At 36.7% G+C, this 19,499-nt stretch overlaps 1 protein-coding gene across 1 annotated transcript in view; it reads left to right on the top strand.

Annotated features, from left to right (window-relative positions):
- LOC140140639 (uncharacterized) overlaps positions 1–17,260 on the top strand; it is a 28,982-nt gene extending 11,722 nt beyond the window's left edge. The window contains exons 6-10 of the mRNA XM_072162396.1: positions 14,255–14,491; positions 14,668–14,892; positions 15,232–15,405; positions 15,785–15,939; positions 17,057–17,260. Coding sequence (XP_072018497.1) covers positions 14,255–14,491; positions 14,668–14,892; positions 15,232–15,405; positions 15,785–15,939; positions 17,057–17,260 — 995 coding nt within the window. The remainder of the gene's footprint in view (positions 1–14,254; positions 14,492–14,667; positions 14,893–15,231; positions 15,406–15,784; positions 15,940–17,056) is intronic.
- The last annotated feature ends 2,239 nt before the right edge of the window (positions 17,261–19,499 follow it).

Below are 19,499 nucleotides of genomic sequence, written 5' to 3'. Positions count from 1 at the left end.
CAGCCGAAATACACTTACAATGTACCAAGTTTTTGAACAGGGGAGGAGCTTAAAAATAGGGCTCTTAAAAGTTGTACGTACTCTGAACGTTTGAATGGCCCCTGGGGTCAAATGTTATCAACTTACGATACAAAAACAACTGTGCGGCTTCCTGGTTGTCCAATAAACTCACACTGTTTCTTTGTGTACAGTAAGTTTATAATATTTGGCCCCAGTGGACCATTCAAATTTTCTGAGTGCACACCACTTTATAGAGCCATATTTTTTAAAGCGCCTCCCACTTTCAAAATTGGTAGATCACAGGTGCATTTCAGTTCTGACGAACACTTATTGATATTTAGGTTCAATAAAATTGCCTCAAACCTCAATAAATTTGATAATATCAGAATAATGTTGCTCAAATTCAGAAATGTTACCCCACAAAATTCAAATTCAGTCTCCTTAAATCCGCCATTTTAGGTTAATTTACTACATTATGAGCGACATAATATAAACTAATGAAGAGTACATTTTCTGTCAAACAATTATTTTACACCATCTCCGACACACCCCAATTCATATTTAGCCCGTGCCGTTTATGCAGACCTCTTCCAGACCAGTCATGGAATTTTACGAAAAAGTGTTCCATATTAAATCTCAAGTCTGTATGATCGTTTAAACTTTTTAAAATAAGATAATTTGGAAACCAAAAAAGCCATAATATTGATACTTCTCAGGTACATGGGTAATTTGGTATAGGCAAGAAGAATCATTTTGTATATCAACTAAGGAAATATCTGTAATATTGATCGATATTGATCGATTTATCATTTTTGGACTTAGGGTCTTCTTGCGCTCGGATTGAAACAAAAGCTTATATAACTCAAAACTGAATGCAGATGTTGGAAATATTTAATAACCATATTGGTAATCTATGTGCAGACACGAGCAATTTGACACCTTGTTTGTTGAATTTGAAGGTTGTTTTAAAATTTGAACTCAGTTAACCTTTAACCGGAAGTGACCCTCTAACTCATTAACCGAGCTCAAAATATATGATGAATTATATATTTTCGTAATCGTTGTGATTTTTGACTCTCTTGACCCCTCATGCGGAGGAGGCCAAATGTTAAAAAAAATGTCAAATTTTTGTCTTCATCCGATAACTTCAAAACCACCTGTAACTCAATTTCGTCAAAAGCGGCCGTACAGTCTTCTTGCGCTCAGGTCTTCATATACAGATAGGCTAGAGTACATTATATATAGAGAGAGCTAACATATTGTGACTTTACCACTTGGTTGGTATATTATTATTGTATTTCAGTTTGAAAATAAAATTATAACACAGAATTCTAGCAATATTTGTTCTGAAAAACAGATACATACATATTAAACAGAAAGTGCTCATCAAGTTATTCATCCAATTTATTTGTCATCAGTCATATATCGCTCATAAAATTCAAATGACATGTGTTTGTGGTATCTCAGTGCAATTGACTTAGCGCTTTGAATAGTGTAATTACCGGTGTTGTTCAGGTTATAATATGTGACTGGAAGCGGCGAATCAGCCGTAAAGTCGGCCCCGGTCAATTTTGTTTTATTTCGTGTTTAGAATAATTATACCATAAGCTTTAAAGTGGTATATCATTTGACTTCAAACGATATCCAAAAGCAGGGTTATGATTTGTTGAACTCTGTTCCTTCGACAAAATTGTATTTTCATCGGTTCTACATGTGTCTCTTTTCTACATTTCTGGTAATAAATATCCAACAGTCATAATTGGCGGTCATTTCAAATCATCCCCAAGTCAACGAGGTTCAGAAATATCCTCTCATTGTTCATTGTTGATTATACATACCTAGACAAAATACAATGATTTGTTATCTACCACTTGAACAGGATTTAGCCAAAGCAAACAAAGACAAGAACTATTCTATAGAAATAGCAGTAGTATTATTGATTGATTTAAACAGCGTTTGATAAGATACTTGTCGCAACGAATTGATACGCCTATGAATACGACCTTCACATACATTTTACACTTTAACTCAGATTACAATTTGCCGAGTTTACGGCTGATTCGCCGCGTCCATTCACATATATGTTAATAATTCTAGTAACTTTAAGTTAATGTTTATACAAGGTGTCCCATAATGAGTCCCCATGCGTGCGACAATTCTATGGTATTTTGTAGTTTCACTTGACCATGTTTGCAGCTTGTCCAAGTAAAAAAAATATATAGCCCCCATCCATGAGTCATGTGGCAATATCCATGGTATTTTGCACGTTTGCTTGACCATCAACATGTCTCTCCAAAAGTTTGCACACAATATTTATTCTGAGACACCCTGTATACCAAGCTTGTATCGTGTGCGTTGTTGATATAAATTATTATTCCCCATTCCAGAAAAATACAGCACTAATTTGTTTGGATGAAAACAATATTATCAAGTTCTGTCGAATGAAACATAGCTCAATCCTAATGATTCATTGCAGACAAACGGACATAATCAAGGCTTATGATTGGCCGATGTCATGCCGCTTGCCGTAGTATGACAGGGGCATTATAGTGCATATTTACACCCAGAGGAGATATAAACCCCATCCCAGAATGCAACACGGTGTATACTTACACTCCTTTATTCGTATATATGTCACATTTTGACAACGTAACGTGATTAAAACTAAAAATATCTTTCAAAGCCCAGTCTTAAAAGGTGTGTAGGCCTACCCGTCTCATGATATCATGAAGGGAAACAGTGAATAATTTTACCACACAATTCGCCACTTGCACGGTTCCGCCATTATGCACTATATGCGGGAGAGCCTCGAACTGGCAGCATACATGAAAGGAAGAATTACGTAACCTTACACAGAATGTTATATGACTGGTTCAATTCCCATTCATGTATGCTGCCAGTTCGAGGCTCTCCCGCACATAGTGCATAATGGCGGAACCGTGCAAGTGGCGAATAGAACCTCTCCGAAAGATTTTGGATGATGATAATACTATTATACGTTCCACATTTGTTTGGGGTAACCGTTATTCTTGCATTGCCAATCGTCGTGCTCACTGAAACCACGCTATGCAGCTATAATATAGCAAGATATCAATCAAGCTTATTCCAGAACCAATTTCGAGTGAAAGGTTTAAAGATATCTACTGCGACCACCAGGGCCGTTCCTAGGGATTTTGCCGCCCTAGGCAAGGCCTCTTCCTGCCGCCCCACCAGAACACACCAAAAAGTGTTAAGGGGGGCTACCCTTCAAACTCACCTTTTTTCCAGTGCCGGAGCTATAAGATTTGTGGTGCTCAGGGCAATAAGGATATATAATGACAACCCCCACCCCAATTCTTGAAACAATTGTGCACGGAGCGAGCAAAAATAGGGCTTTCCACTGATTAATTTTGGTTACGATGATATTGAATATCGGTCTTAAATTGATATTGTAAATGATTTTGTACGAAATGCGCGCGAAAATTTTGACTTTCATCACTTGGAGGGGCGCTGAATCGATCCTGAATTGGTCAATTCGGCGCCCCCTAAGGGAAGCGCTGTCATTTTTCTTCCCTTTTCTTTCTCCATTCCCGTTTTTATTTCGCCCCTTTTTTTTTGCGCCCCTCTACGTTTGCCGCCCTAGGCGACCGCCTTACCTGGCCTAATGGTCGGAATGGCCCTGGCGACCACCCTCACCAGGTCACCTGTGCATGGCCAAAGTTTCAACTTATCTTCCAGATTTCAGCTGTAGTTATGCTGAACATAAAAATGTTAAACGATCGGTATAGTTTCTAACCAGATTAGGTCACTTTCCCTCAACTTACTTTTTTCCGTTTTTATATGTTGTTCAGGAGGGTGTCATACTTACAAACAAAAATCTTTCTGTTTTAATTATGTCCAGGTATTCATATGATTAATTCTTCTTAGATTGGCGGAACTCGGAGTTGTACCATATCTCGATGGTTATATGGTATAAACAAACCCAACAAGTTTTAATTTGACTCTAGGCTGTAAAAATACTATTGTATTTGTATATTGTTTGTATTTTCAAAGTCTGGCGTCTGCTAAGATATGGTGAACTTCTTTTGATGAAATTGTGCGAGGGTCATTCAAAAACTTCTACCTCCATCATCACATCTCTGTCATCTTATGTCTCAGGGCATGTCATGGGGCTAAAATAGGACAAACATATATAGCTCCAGTTAGCAGTTGGACAACCACATTTTTAAATATTATGGACATTGTCCAAAACTACAATATGAAGCCTGCTAAACTTTTTTGGCTTCAGATTTTAATTGTTTCCGATGTACCAAGTCTGTATTTGCTTTAACCAACATACAGGGTTCAAAAGAAATAACTCCCCCCTTAAAATTACAAAACATTTCTTTGCATAACTTGACATATATTTTGTTGATTTGAAAAATTCAAAAAGCTGTGAATAGAGGAATCGTTTTTCAATCCTCCCAAAGTTGTTTCATTTGCAAAAACAATATTTTTAGTCAAAAATAATCACATTTTCCAAAAATGATGCTTTCAGAAAAAGTTGCACTTTACCACATTATGTAAAAAATGTTCTCAATATTAATGTTAAGGTTGATTTAATTCTTGTTTTTTTCCTTCACCTTTCTGTCTCTGATCCTTTAGGCACCCATACAACCATCATTCAGTGCAAAACAAAGATGTGTTGGAGTTAATTTTGGCGTAAAATAAGATTTTCTTTGAAGTTTTTAATCAACAGTTTCTTCAAAATGATAAAATCACTAGGAAGGAAAAATGAGCTCTCCACGGATAAAGTTGACCAACAGGGTGAACATTTACCTGTATTGGGTCAGTTGAAGCATCTTGCATTTTGATTTAAAATGATGGCTTTCTTGGATAGAGGTGTAACACTCATGATGTGGCCACAAGAGATTGGCTGCATGCAGTTAATTGGCTGGATGCTGACTTCCAACCTCCAATATTTGTTGGCCATTTCTTCTTTGTTATGTACGCCTTTATTCAGGAGAGGCGTTGCTATAGATCTTTGCAACTGTTTCAGTCTACCATTTGCAAGTAAAATTTTCATCTCTTCTAGACAACGAAAGAAATAAGCATAACACTACAAACCTTATTTCTACTCTATATAGTGACCGACTGAAAACCCAATTCATGTCAAAATTCATGTCAATGAATCATTGTTTTATACTGAAAGATGATTGCATGGGTGACCGAGTAATCGGACACATAAAATTTAAGAAAATTAACTAACAATGAAATCAATCAAACCACTGATCACATTGATATCGAAAACGTTTTTGTACATTACATGTATTGGATGTTGAAAAGTGCAACTTTTTCTGAAAGCATCATTTTTGGAAAATGTGATAATTTTTGACTAACAAAAATGATTTTCAAAAAGAAGAAAATTGGGAGGGTAGCAAAAAGATTCCTCTATTCACAGGTTTTTAAAATTTTAAAATCAACCTAATGTATGTCAAGTTATGCAAAGAAATGTTTAGTAATTTTAAGGGGGGAGTTATTTCTTTTGAACCCTGTATCTTAACAACCAAAAATCACATTTTTATTAAATAACTTGATTAATTAAAGTAAAGAGCGTACTAATGGGTAATTTCAATTGCCTGGCATGCACGTAATATAACAGAGATGTGATGATGGGGTAGAACATTTCGAATGACCCTCGTAGTTTGGCGTTAGCATGATTAATTAGTAATTAGTATTTAGAGTAATTACTGTTAAATACCGTAGCAGAAAAATAAGTGATAGCTACGATTGAGTATTATTCCGTTGCTAAGGCACTTATAGCTGATGAATAATAGAGAAGATGGTTAAATGAATTTGCCAACCAACGGTACGGTGTTGTGTTGTTGCCAGTTCGTTCTCTGTGTAGCCATCACCCGACCAAAGAAACTTAAATGGTCAAAATGACATCTCATCCAATTGGCAAACAGAATTATGCCTAAGATGTTCATAACGAGAAATATGGCAACTTGGTCCACTTGATAAAAGCACTTTGTAATTGTGGGACCAATCATGTATGTAACCGAGATAAAATAGCAGATCCGTGTTCGTTCCTCACATAGGGCCTACTATACACGGGAACTCAGTTGCACTGATATGAACCTGATGATGATACAGTTTCTTGCTTCCGACGAAACCTCAAGCATTGGCTTGCATTTGACGCAATGTACGACGGATCGTGTTGTCTGAAGTAGTATTGTCTAATGAGTCTAATTCGGTGGCTAAGGTGCGCCCAGAGGATGATTTAAGGAAGCCCCATCATGCACTGCAAACGTGTTATCACCAGAGTTTTAACTGCCACTTTACTTTTCAAATCCCATTGAATTCTGTGCAAAAGATGTTGTTTAAGAATTGTGCGTGTGTCATTATTAGTTGGTCGATTTCAGATCTAAAGTGATGTATGCATGAAGGATAATTCACACCTTCTGTAGGTAACATAAAATGTGAAATCGACCAGCATTGTGAATGCGTTTTTATTGTAAATATATCAGTCCAAATTCAAATTTAACCATGGCCGCCAATGCAGTGTGCGAGCAGTCGTGTCATGTTCACTCACACAGCTGTGCTAACCGCAAGTCAACACAGTGGCGTGGTGGGAAGTGCTTAAATCATCCTCTGAGGTGCGCCGTTGGCAATACTGCATGTCATGAAAACGATATTGAAAACAGAGCGTAGTTACGCGTTCCGTCATTCATTACTCCAGTTTGTATCATACCTGGGATTAACTCGAGAGAAAAATGTAGGCGTTATATGATTCAAAATTGGGTGAGTAGATGAATTTATATTTTTTACTTCTTTTTCAAATATATACAATGTTTACAGAAGTCTTATTTAAGATAAGTTAGCGCACTTATTTCCCTTCTCCCAAGTGTAAGCCAATTCCAATGGGAAATTTGCAAGAAATACATGCAGGTATTTTATTTTTGACGAAGACGTTTTGAGATATTGATGCATAATGCATCAAACTGTGATATTCTTATAATTACTTTCAGATTGTTTTTCAGATATGCATTTTGATTGAAAATAAAGTAAATGCAATTTAGCACCTGCATTATATTTTGTTTCGTTTACCGAAACGTACCCCTGATTTATGACAATCTGTCGTACACGTGTAAGTACACAGTATGAATCTTTTCCAACAGGTCATTGTTTTCAATCTTCCCGATATCCCAATGTATTCAATGTTGCTAAAGTTATATCATTATATCTTAACATTCAATGTATGTAAAAAAAAAACTACTACACTAAAGAAATTTAGCTGATAATTTATTTTATTGTATTTCATGTTATTGTATTTTATTTCATTTCATTTCATTTAACATTTCATTCCATTTCATTCCATTCCATTCCATTCCATTCCATTTCATTTCATTTCATTTCATTTCATTCCATTCCATTTCATTTCATTTCATTTCATTTCATTTCATTCCATTCCATTCCATTCCATTCCATTCCATTTCATTTCATTTCATTTCATTCCATTTCATTTCATTTCATTTCATTTCATTCCATTCCATTCCATTCCATTCCATTCCATTCCATTTCATTTCATTCCATTCCATTCCATTCCATTCCATTCCATTTCATTTCATTCCATTCCATTCCATTCCATTCCATTCCATTCCATTTCATTTCATTTCATTTCATTTCATTTCATTCCATTCCATTCCATTTCATTTCATTTCATTTCATTTCATTTCATTTCATTTCATTTCATTTCATTTCATTTCATTTCATTTCATTTCATTTCATTTTTTTCATTTTATGCATCTCAGATCAGTGAAAAAAGTACTGCCTCTGAGCAATAATATAAAATACACAAAGTCTTGCCTAATTTTTACATACAATAAGTTGCAAAAGATATTAATGGTTTTCCGTCATTTTCATGAATACACTTGAAGTCTTGAGCATTATTGTTTGGACCATTAATCACACTTGCTGTCTACGCATGGAATATTATTGTATAATTCAGAACGTGGAAAATGAACACATTGGTGTCAATGAATAATTAAAGGCAGTTTAATTTTAACTCAATTTTAATGGAGGTAGCCATCTTAAAAATGCTATGTTTCTCAAAATAAGCATTAAGGGGAAGAAATTATTGTGTTTTAAAGTATTATTACTTGACAGTTGATATTCTAAATAGCACAGAAGTATGGTCTAGTTTTGATCGTTTCAAATTAAGTCAGGACTGACTCAATAACCGTAAAGATTCGCCTAATGACGCTATGGGCTCCCTTGACATATCTGTAATTTCAGGCACACTCTTAAAGGGCTGTCCCATAACCCCCAGTAAATAAGGGCACGTACCCTTAATTCTTGTTGGGATTTTCAGAGGATGGAGCTCTCTACTTATACATAAAATTACCCAAGACATTAGGCGAACCTCTACGGTATTTTTTTAAATCATTGATTATTAAGTTTCTTCTAGAATTTTGGGTACATGTTACCAACTGGCGTTGGCAATTGTTAAATACTTCTAAAGTACTTGACAATGCTTTTATAGGTCAACGAATGTCCTAGTTTCGTATTTTAATAGCCGCATTATTTCTACAAAGTGACAACTAACGTATGATTTATAGCCAGAGTAAAATGCATACTGAAGATGACGGAATACTACATTAATTCCATTGGCCTAGTAAGGAGCACACCGGATCACTCAAAGTGGGAAAATTTAGATACTATTTTGCATTGTATCTTTAAAAGTAATGATAATAAGTAAATAAAAGTATACATTTTCAGAAAGAAAACGATACAATGAATCCAACTAGCACAACAAAATTATTTCTGCAAAAACTGAGCGGTTTGTTTGTTTTTGAGAAAAGCGCCATATTTGATTTCCCATGCCATTTGGCTTCTTCCGTCATAACAACTTAAGTTTCCAAATCGATGGAAATTGCATATTTTTGAAGACACAAAGCTAGAAACATGTTTCTCAAATTTTTAAAGTATGTCCTTATACTGTTTCTATACCTTACAATATCACAAATTTTCATCAAAATTAGGAAAAAAAATCAGATTTTGAAGTCGTACGTTTAAAAGGAAGACAAATTCTAAAATTCTAGTTTTGACGCAGTTTCATCAATTTGGAATTTAAGGTAAGTTGTTATGGTGGACGAAAAAATGGCATTTTCACAAAATTTGATGATTGTTTCAGACATATGCCGTACTAGGTGAATCACTCGCATCATTCCCTTTCTGAAAATGTATTCATTTTGTTTACATGTCATCATTACTTTTACAGATACAATACTGATAAAACAATGTCTAAAATTTTCCATTTAGAGTGATCATGCGTGCCACCTTAAGTATGAATCTTAAACGTTTTGCCATTCAAGCATGACGTACTAAGTGGATACCGCAGTCTTTTTATGTTTTGTGCGGGTTTAATACTGTTTTAATGAAAATTTTAGTTTAATTAATCGGGCATTAGGTAACCATGGTTACCCCGTATTGCAATCAACTAAACTCTGCGATATTTGCAGTTCTGCGTCAGAATGTAACCTTGTTCTATGTTATAATTTTTTTTCGCAGCTTAAAAACTGAAGATGTGAATTACATACATTCTTACTTTGCAATATGTATTGGTTAATAGATAACAATTATGTAGGCCGGCTGCCGATTCTGTTACTACTCTGTATTTTGCCAGGTAGGTTAACAAGTTCAAAGAAATCATCATCATGATCATCATCATCATCATCATCATCATCATCATCATCATCATCATCATTATCATCATCATCATCGTCATTATCATCATAATCATCATTATTATTATCATCATCATCATCATCATCATCATTATCACCGAGGCCTATCATCATCAGCTCAACATCATCATCAGCACATGTGTCATCGTCATCAACGTCAATATCATCATCATCATCAGTATTATCATCGTCATTAGGGCCTATTAGTATTTAAAAATATCAAAGTATTGTGACTCTTCCCCACAAAACTAAACGTGTCGTCAGACCTGTTGTTGAAGTAAAGGGTCTTTTAATAAGAAAACATAGTAAAATATTGTGACATTTCTGAAATTGAGTTTTAGGTTTTTTCACGGCAGTGAAATAATGCCACTTGCCCCCACATCTCATATGCACAGTTTATCCCTTACATGTCATGTGTCTTGAATAGATATTGTAGCCCACCAACCCTGTGGTTAAGGTTGGTCTGAACTCTGGAATTATGAAAACTTTCGGGCCTCATAACTGCTAAATTATTAGTCTAAAGAATATAAAAGTATACATTTTTAGAATGGAAATGACTTGCTGAATTCATCTGCGAGGTCAATTTGGGCCAAAATGCTCATTTTTGAGAAAATCCCAAACAACGGGTTTTTGGCCCAAATTTTTCGTGCAACGTAACAAAAAATTGTTTGGCCAAATTTTTTTTTTATTAATTTTTAAAAACTAGATAAAAATATCTAGGGACCGTTTTTTTTCATTTTTTTGAATTTTGACCAACTTCACCAAAAATATTTGAAATTTGGGCGAAAATCAGGCTTTTTTATGCATTTTTTGACCATTTTTGGTGCAAATTTCTCAAAGTTGGTCAAAATTCAAAAAAATAAAAAAACGGTCCCTAGATATTTTTATCTAGTTTTTAAAAATTAATAACAAAAAAATTTTGGCCAAACGATTTTTTTGTTACATTGCACGAAATAATTTGGGCAAAAAAACCCGTTTTTTGGGATTTTCTCCAAAAATGAGCATTTTGCCCAAATTGGACCTCACAGATGAATTCAGCAAGTCATTCCCAGTCTAAAATGTATACTTTTATATTCTTTAGACTAATAATTTAGCAGTTATGAAGCCCGAAAGTTTCCATAATTCCAGGGTTCAGACCACCCTTAAGAGGCTAGGAAATAATTCCTAATCTCATACCCTAGTTTGTAGGCATTTATCTAATCCTGCCCCCACATGCCAAAGACTATTTAGCCCTTAAATCCGGCAAAGAGACTGTTCAGTGTAGGAAATTTTAAACCTTTTTTTATAAACATATTTGCAATTGGCTTATAGCCATCATATGCTGACATCACACATAACTGATTGGTTAATCAAAACTAGGCAGATCATGGTCAGTACCCTGAATGTTAACTTTGTGATTAGGCCTATCATCTGTATAGAAAACTATGCAGCAGGCGATTCACTTCATTAGACCATTAATAAATTCGTATTTATCGTATAATAAAATGTGGCCAAATGTATAATGTGTACATAGTGTGTGCATCACAAGAAAACTAATCTTCTACGGGCTACTAAGCATGTCGGGAAGGATATTGACCTGTGTCAGTTATTATTTTAGAGATGATGTCCGACCAATGCTTGTTTCATACTTTTGTGCCGCTTGCCGCTAAGCGGCGTGATGCACGCGCATTGCAGAGACAAATGGACACAATCAAAGCTTGTCATTGGTTGATACGTCTTGCCGCTTGCCTTAGCGACAAGCGGCATGGAATTATGACGGGACGTTATGCCCCATGTCACAGTGTGCGATCATGCGTGACAGGCAATTACCGATATTACGTTAAGTTAAGGCCTATGTGAAAAATTGGTCGTACCCATTAAACGTATGCTGAGATTTCACAAAAACTAAACTTTGACAATCTATTACGATCTTACAGCAGTTTAACATTTATATAGGAAATACTCCACTTTTGATAGACACGTGAATTGCTGAACATTAATGGCATGTTTCTATTATGTCCAGTACACATTCATCTACTCAAAATTTTTACTATCCACATCCGTCGAATACCGATTACTATAAACGCCATGTAACCAGTGTAAAAGTCAAATGTAACGAAATCCCGTTTTATACCCCTTAATAATTATACGGATCTAAGGCGCTATAGAGTGTATACAAAAACCAACGGAATGGTATAACAGTTGAAATGGCAGCCATGTTGGAGAACAGTTCTAAGATAGCTTAGGATGACAGATGGGCAGGTCTCTGTATCAATTCCACAACCATTCAGGTATATCACCTGCTTTATTGTATTATCATGTGAATTGCCCCGTGGTACCTTATTCAGGACTGATTTTTTTTTTTTTGAAAGAGAATGACCCTGCCATGAGTGATGTCGTATTGAATACCCCGTATATAAATGCCAACATTTATTGTATTTACTTACCCATGTTGTCTCTTTTTACATCAGATATTACTATATTAATTCATGCGAATCAGTGTGAAGTCGGTCAGGAACAGGATGAAAATAACAATTGGCGCTGGGTTTTGCCGTACAAAGATCCATGCCATTACTGCACCAGTGTCGTGTTGGGAGGAGCGAATCCTATAGCACCCAGGCGATCTTTTAAACCAGTGTATGTCGATAAACCTATGATTACAAATGATGTCAGCATGATCATTAAACATTACTGCATGGGTAAGAATTCTTGTTTTTTATCGTAACTTGTTGATTGTTTGCGTCGATGGTAAATTGCGTGTAAAATAAAATCCAATATTTAAAATCGGGAAGCCATGAAAATTATCAGTAATTTAAAGGATAGAAACACTCCAAGATGTACAGGCATTTACAATCAGATTTAGATGTATGCACTTCATGATTCCTGTAACTGTGAAGTTTGATGTGCGTAAGTGTCTCAGTCAACACTTTTAGTACTTTAGTGCGGTTCGGCAGGCCTTAACTGCAAAGCAGACGGATAAATGCACTTGCAATAGATTGGTCTTACAAATATACATGTTTGTACAGCCGCCTTTATCAGTAATATAGTTGTTCAAACTCCAAATAACGTTTTTGTTGAGAGTGTCTGCCTCTTGTCTCTTGTGTCAAAAAAAAACCTCGTTTAGAGGCATATATATGCTTGTAGACGGAATTTTACGGTATTATATGTGTTGAGGTATTCTGGAAGGAATGTCAAACATTGTAAATATAAGCCAACATTTTCCTCATGCAGGTATGGAAGGGAATTGACTGCGATGTAGGTAAGCAAAGTAGATAGAAGAATGCACTTCAGGGTAGTAAATAATCAACAATTTCATGCATTTCCTGCAGATATTAATGAATGCAACAGCTCCCCTTGTCAAAATGGAGGTTCGTGTATCAACGAAGTCAACAGCTATACATGTCAATGTCCCAGTGGGTGGACAGGCATTAACTGTGAAGCAGATATAGATGAATGCACCCCAGGGCCGTGCGCGCATGGCATGTGTGACAATGAGGTTAACCAGTATTCCTGTAAATGTGAGCCGGGATGGCAGGGAATTAATTGCGATGAAGGTAAGTGTCGCAGTCACTGCTTTTAGTACTAGAGTGCAAGTCTAAAGGCCTTAAATGATAAACAGCTAGATGACTGTACTGCACGTACGTGGGTGCACGATAAGTGTGACTATTAAGTATTTAGCCATTCAGAAATGATGATAGTGTATAATAACCAGCATTTTTCCTCATTTTCATGCATTTTATGCAGACATTGATGAATGCAACAGCTCCCTTTGTCAAAATGGAGGCTCTTGTAGCGACCAAGTTAACAGCTATACATGTCAATGTCCAAGTGGGTGGACAGGCCCTAACTGCGAAGCAGATATAAATGAATGCACCTCAGGGCCATGTGTGCATGGCATATGTAAAAGTGATGTTAACCAGTATTCCTGTAATTGTGAGCCGGGATGGCAGGGAATTAACTGCGATGAAGGTAAGTGTCGCAGTCACTGCTTTAAGTACTAGAGTGCAAGCAGAAAGGCCTTAAATGGGAAACAGATATATGACTGTACTGCATGTACGTGGGTGCACGATAAGTGTGACTATTAAGTATTTAGGCATTCGGAAATGAAGAAAGTGTATCATAACCAGCATTTTTCCTCATTTTCATGCATTTTATGCAGACATTGATGAATGCAACAGCTCCCCTTGTCAAAATGGAGGTTCGTGTATCAACGAAGTCAACAGCTATACATGTCAATGTCTCAGTGGGTGGACAGGCATTAACTGTGAAGCAGATATAGATGAATGCACCCCAGGGCCGTGCGCGCATGGCATGTGTGACAATGAGGTTAACCAGTATTCCTGTAAATGTGAGCCGGGATGGCAGGGAATTAATTGCGATGAAGGTAAGTGTCGCAGTCACTGCGTTAAGTACTAGAGTGCAAGTCGAAAGCCCTTAAATGATAAACAGCTAGATGACTGTACTGCATGTTCGTGGTTGTACGATATGTGTGACTATTATAGGCATTCGGAAATGAAGATAGTGTATAATAACCAGCATTTTTCCTCATTTTCATGCATTTTATGCAGACATTGATGAATGCAACAGCTCCCCTTGTCAAAATGGAGGCTCCTGTATCGACCAAGTCAACAACTATACATGCCAATGTCGAAGTGGGTGGACAGGCCTTAACTGCGAAGCAGAATTCGATGAATGTACTTCGGGGCCATGCGTGCATGGCATGTGTGACAATGATCAGCTGAATGATATTGACCAATATTCCTGTAATTGTGAGCCGGGATGGCAGGGAAATAACTGCGATGTAGGTAAGTGTTGTAGTAACTGCTTTTAGTTATTCATTGCAAGCCTTAAATGCGTAGGAGATAGATGACTGCACTTAAGAGTTGTGTGTGCCGATTAAGTGTTTAGGCATTCTGAAATAAAGGCAGTGTATAATTGTAAATAACCAGCATTTTCCCCTATTTCCATGCATTGTATGCAGACACTGATGAATGCAACAGCTCCCCTTGTCAAAATGGAGGCTCCTGTGTCGACCAAGTCAACAACTATATATGCCAATGTCCAAGTGGATGGACAGGCCGTAACTGTGAAGCAGATATAGATGAATGTACTTCAGCGCCATGCGTACATGGCATGTGTGACAATGATGTTGACCAGTATTCCTGTAAATGTGAGCCGGGATGGCAGGGAATTAACTGCGATGAAGGTAAGTGTCGCAGTCACTGCTTTAAGTACTAGAGTGCAAATAGAAAGGCCTTAAATGAGAAACAGATAGATGACTGTACTGCATGTACGTGGGTGTACGATAAGTGTGACTATTACGTATTTAGGCATTCGGAAATGAAGATAGTGTATAATAACCAGCATTTTTCCTCATTTTCATGCATTTTATGCAGACATTGATGAATGCAACAGCTCCCTTTGTCAAAATGAAGGCTCTTGTAGCGACCAAGTGTGGCTATTGAGTGTGTGGAGGCATTCTGAAATGGAGGCAGTGCATTGTAAATAACCGGCATTTCTCCACATTTTCGTACATTTTATGCAGACATTGACGAATGCAGCAGCTCCCCTTGTCAACATGGAGGCTCCTGTATCGACCACGTCAACAGCTACACATGCCAATGTCCATGTGGGTGGACAGGACATAAGTGCGAAGCAAATATAGATGAATGTATTACAGGGTCATGCGTGCATGGCATGTGTGACAACTGCGATGGTGGTAAGTGTTGCAGTCACTGCATTAGTACTTCACTGCCCCCGCCCCCCCAACTAATTTTGGTGTGTGTGTGTGGGGGGGGGGGTGTGTGTGGCTTATTACCATATCGTCACCCACAAGGGAGCTTAGTTCTATTTTCTTTGACTTGGTTTGTAATTTATGTTACCTATTTTCTAGATGTGTGTCATAATATTCTGCACTTACAGACATCTACATGTTCTCTTCAAGATTTAACTTACGTAACATGAAATAATGAAAGTGTATGTGTGTGTGTTGAACTAATGTACGTCCGTGATGATTTTAAAGTTTAAACTACAAATCCGTTGGACACATCGTAAAAAAAAAAGAACTTGCCCAAAAACTTATTTGTTTCACATTGCAGACGATTGGAATGGACATTGCTATAATTATGTTGCCAGTTTGAAATCATGGTGTGATGCTGAAGTGTACTGCTGTAGTCAGTATGGAGCCCATCTTGTGAGCATTCATTCCTCTGAAGAAAATGATTTTGTCAAGGGGCTTATTGGATCGGATAGGGTAAGTGACATTTTTCGAATTGTGAGGAAATAAAAACGGGATGTTCCTTACCTTTCATGCCTTTGTTCAAAACAAATGAACCTCATATTTGGCCTTTAGCTCCAAAATTGCCAATTTTTGTGCGCTTCGCGCGAATTTATTCCACTTTTGCACCATATTCCATCAGTTTAGCTTCAATATCGCCAAATTTTTACCACCAACGTATTCTGTCGCCAAAAAGGTGTTGGATTCACTACACTTAAAGATGTTTTTCAACTTTACCCCCCCATGTCAAAAAGAAATCTACGCCACTATATACGGAGTTCAAACCCTAAGCTTGGGATCAATTATACTCAGGCCTTGGAAATTCTATTAGACATTGTCAAACACATATTACCCTTTCTGCATCCACGGTCAATATTATAAACGCTTCCAGCCACATGCCCCTACAACCTCAGATTTGAGAATAAGTGTAGCATTACAGAGGTCCCGGGTTCATCATCTCTAAATTGCACCCACTGATTGCTCTGTTAGACACAATGATGCAATTAATGATGCCGAGAACATGTAAATAACTTAATCATCTATAGAAGATTCGATAAGTGCAACTTAATGTGGCTGCTTTGTGCTAATAGTGAAGGAATTTACGTAAAAATGACTAATACCGTAGCTATCTTATTTTTTTCTTATTTTCACAACATTAACAAGTTTCATGGGAGTTAACACGAGGTAAAGCACTTTACAATTTCATTGATTTGCTCCAATTCGCAATGTAATACAGAATTCCGATGTAATACAGATTTTCTCCTATGAATGTGAATATACCTTGGACATCAACAGCATGGTTAGATCTCAAACAAAACTTCACACGTATAAGAGACTATCATTACATTTAAACGATTATAACATTTTGTGTTGTGACCACAGAATTAGAGACAGTGGTGACCCATTAATTTTACGAAGTGTTTCTTCAGGTAGCCAGGATTTAACGTTTTGTTCCATTTGTAGTCATTATTAAGGACAACCTACTCTTTGGCATCGCTATTTTAGCCCTGAAAAGTTTTTAAGGGGCACTCCGTCCCCCGGCTATACGCCACTGTGTTAACAAAACCTATTATTTGGGCGTTATTATTTGCAGACTTGGATCGGATTGAATGATAAGAATACTGAAGATGCATTCGAGTGGAGTGATGGCACTCAAGTGAACTACACTGACTGGCGCGGGAACCAACCAAACAATGCTGACGGCGGTGAAGATTGTGCCCATTTCCTTGATAGGCCCAGCAAGAAGTGGAGTGATTTTAAGTGTCATTCAGAAATGAAGTTTGTTTGCAAAAAGTAATGCCTAATATTGCCTTTAACGTGCCGTCGAAGTGATGTATATAATAATTGGATTAACTACCATAGCAATATGTTGAAAACAGTTTTTGAATTATCGCCCTGCGCTACAACGTTCACAAAAACAATTTTTACGCCTGATTTGACATTTAGCTAATGAGAATGGATCCAAAAAAAGACCCAACCTCTTGTGCACAAATGGATCGCGGGTGGTTGATTTAATTTTCTATTTTGTTTTAATGTGCATTTAACACAGCAATAAAAGTCCTTGAACATAAACAGGCGAAAGGGGAGAAGCACCTCGCACATTTTCACAACATGGTGTGGTTTATTTTGCTGGTAGCTTTGATCAGTTATATATAAATGACATTTGTTTGAAAAATAACTTACTTGAATGTTTTAGGCAAGAATAAACCATTTTTGAGCGTAGTGGTAGTTTGAGAAAAGGCTTGTACATAATAATTTTTAATTAATCTCTGTAGCTCAATGTTCAAATTTTATCTATGTGCATGTGCAAAAACTAATGTGATTTTAACATTTTCGTAACAAACATCTACTGTTGATAGATGTGCTTTCTAATTCACCCAGTTAGCATGGAACCCCTCCATATGCACTAAATTTTAAAATGTACATCTACTGTGGGGAAGAATAAGGTCGTGTCTTTTGTAAGGCCTGTACCGTTAGCATGTGTAGCGATATGCACTAATGGAAGATTGGGTACCATATGCAGCTACAATCATGGAAAATGTGTTGGGACACCTCATACTGCAGTTACTGTTCATTTTCCTATACACAATACACAGTGCTCTCACCATTGACGTGTGACCTCTACAAACAGTGTATGTTAGAGGTATTGGGCATTTCCTAATTAACGTCACTGTGTGAAAAATAACCAGCAAATATTTTGTATACTCAATGAAATTCTAGAACATATAGGAAATATTCGCACTTTGGTGTTTTAGTAAGGAAGGGCAAGGCATGGTCTGCAAAATTCCCTGTGTAAAGCGAATGAAACTTTTAGTGACTATCACTCCCTTGTAGACCGCTCTCTTCCGAAGGGCATTAAAGCTAAACCACTTGACGGATATGTTTTGTACTTCCTGTATACATCACATGTAGGCCAAAAACTGAGTAGGAGTAGGTGGGGTATCTGCAAATGTTCGTACCTCCCTGATATGTAAATAATAACAGATAACAGCAAAAACTCCCATATCTTTTCATAACTTTGGTCAGTGCAGCGAGTCAGGGGATTTCAAGTGCAGTGTACCATTTAATGTGAAGGATAAACTAGACTTTATCGACTGATTTTGCTGGAGTAGTTTCCTGTTAACCAGGTTTAAGTACTGCAAAGGTCGAATCATGTTTGCTGTGCAGTATAACTGCACTATGTGGTCAATTTTACTCCTTGTTTCCATCCCGGGTCACGCAAATTTAGTTCTACGTGTAGCTTCAACACTCCTGTAAGCTATATCCCTCCCCTCCCTCAGCAATCAATGTTGCAGAGTCCAACGTGGAGCCTGAAAATAAGACCCCGGTCACCATTGTACGGGGAAAGGGGATCGATTTCAGTGATTTCGATGATTGCAGGTTAGTGTACATAGAGCTAACAGGTTGTGACTTTACCACTTGGTTGGTATTATTGAATTTCAGTTTTAAAATATATTATGACACAGAATTCTAGCAATATTTGATTTTTAAAAACGTACCTATCAAACAGAAATGCTCATCATGTTATTCATCCAATTTATTTGTCATCAGCCATAATAAGATCCAACTCAGTTTTAAACAAAAAAGTAATGCAAGATATTGATTTTCAACGTTGTATTGATAATGTGATGCCTTTGGTTCCGATTATTCTGAGACACCCTGTATACCAAGGTTTTAGCGTGTGTTTTGTTGAGATAAAGTATTATTTACCCCGCTCCAGAAAAATACAGCACAATTTTTTGGGGGGATTAAAACAATATTATCAAGTTCTGTCGAATGAAACAACCGTAATCATTCATTTAGTATTAACTAAGAGATAAAAGATACATTCGCTTTTTTACTAATTTCTTGAAAAAAGAGCCAAAAACATGCATTTCAGCACGTTTTCTGACAATCAACACTCAGAGAAATATTTACAAAACATTATGTAAGTATAGAACCTCATAATAATTAAGTAAAATTTACCTCAGAACTATGTAATAATTACCAAAATTATGTAAAATTTTAATTAATTTTACTTAATTATTATGAGGTTC

The sequence above is a fragment of the Amphiura filiformis genome, chromosome 19 (genome assembly GCF_039555335.1).
Source record: "Amphiura filiformis chromosome 19, Afil_fr2py, whole genome shotgun sequence".
NCBI lineage: Eukaryota > Metazoa > Echinodermata > Ophiuroidea > Amphilepidida > Amphiuridae > Amphiura > Amphiura filiformis.
Note: the sequence above shows the minus strand (reverse complement) of the source record. Positions and strands in the feature narration are given on the sequence as shown.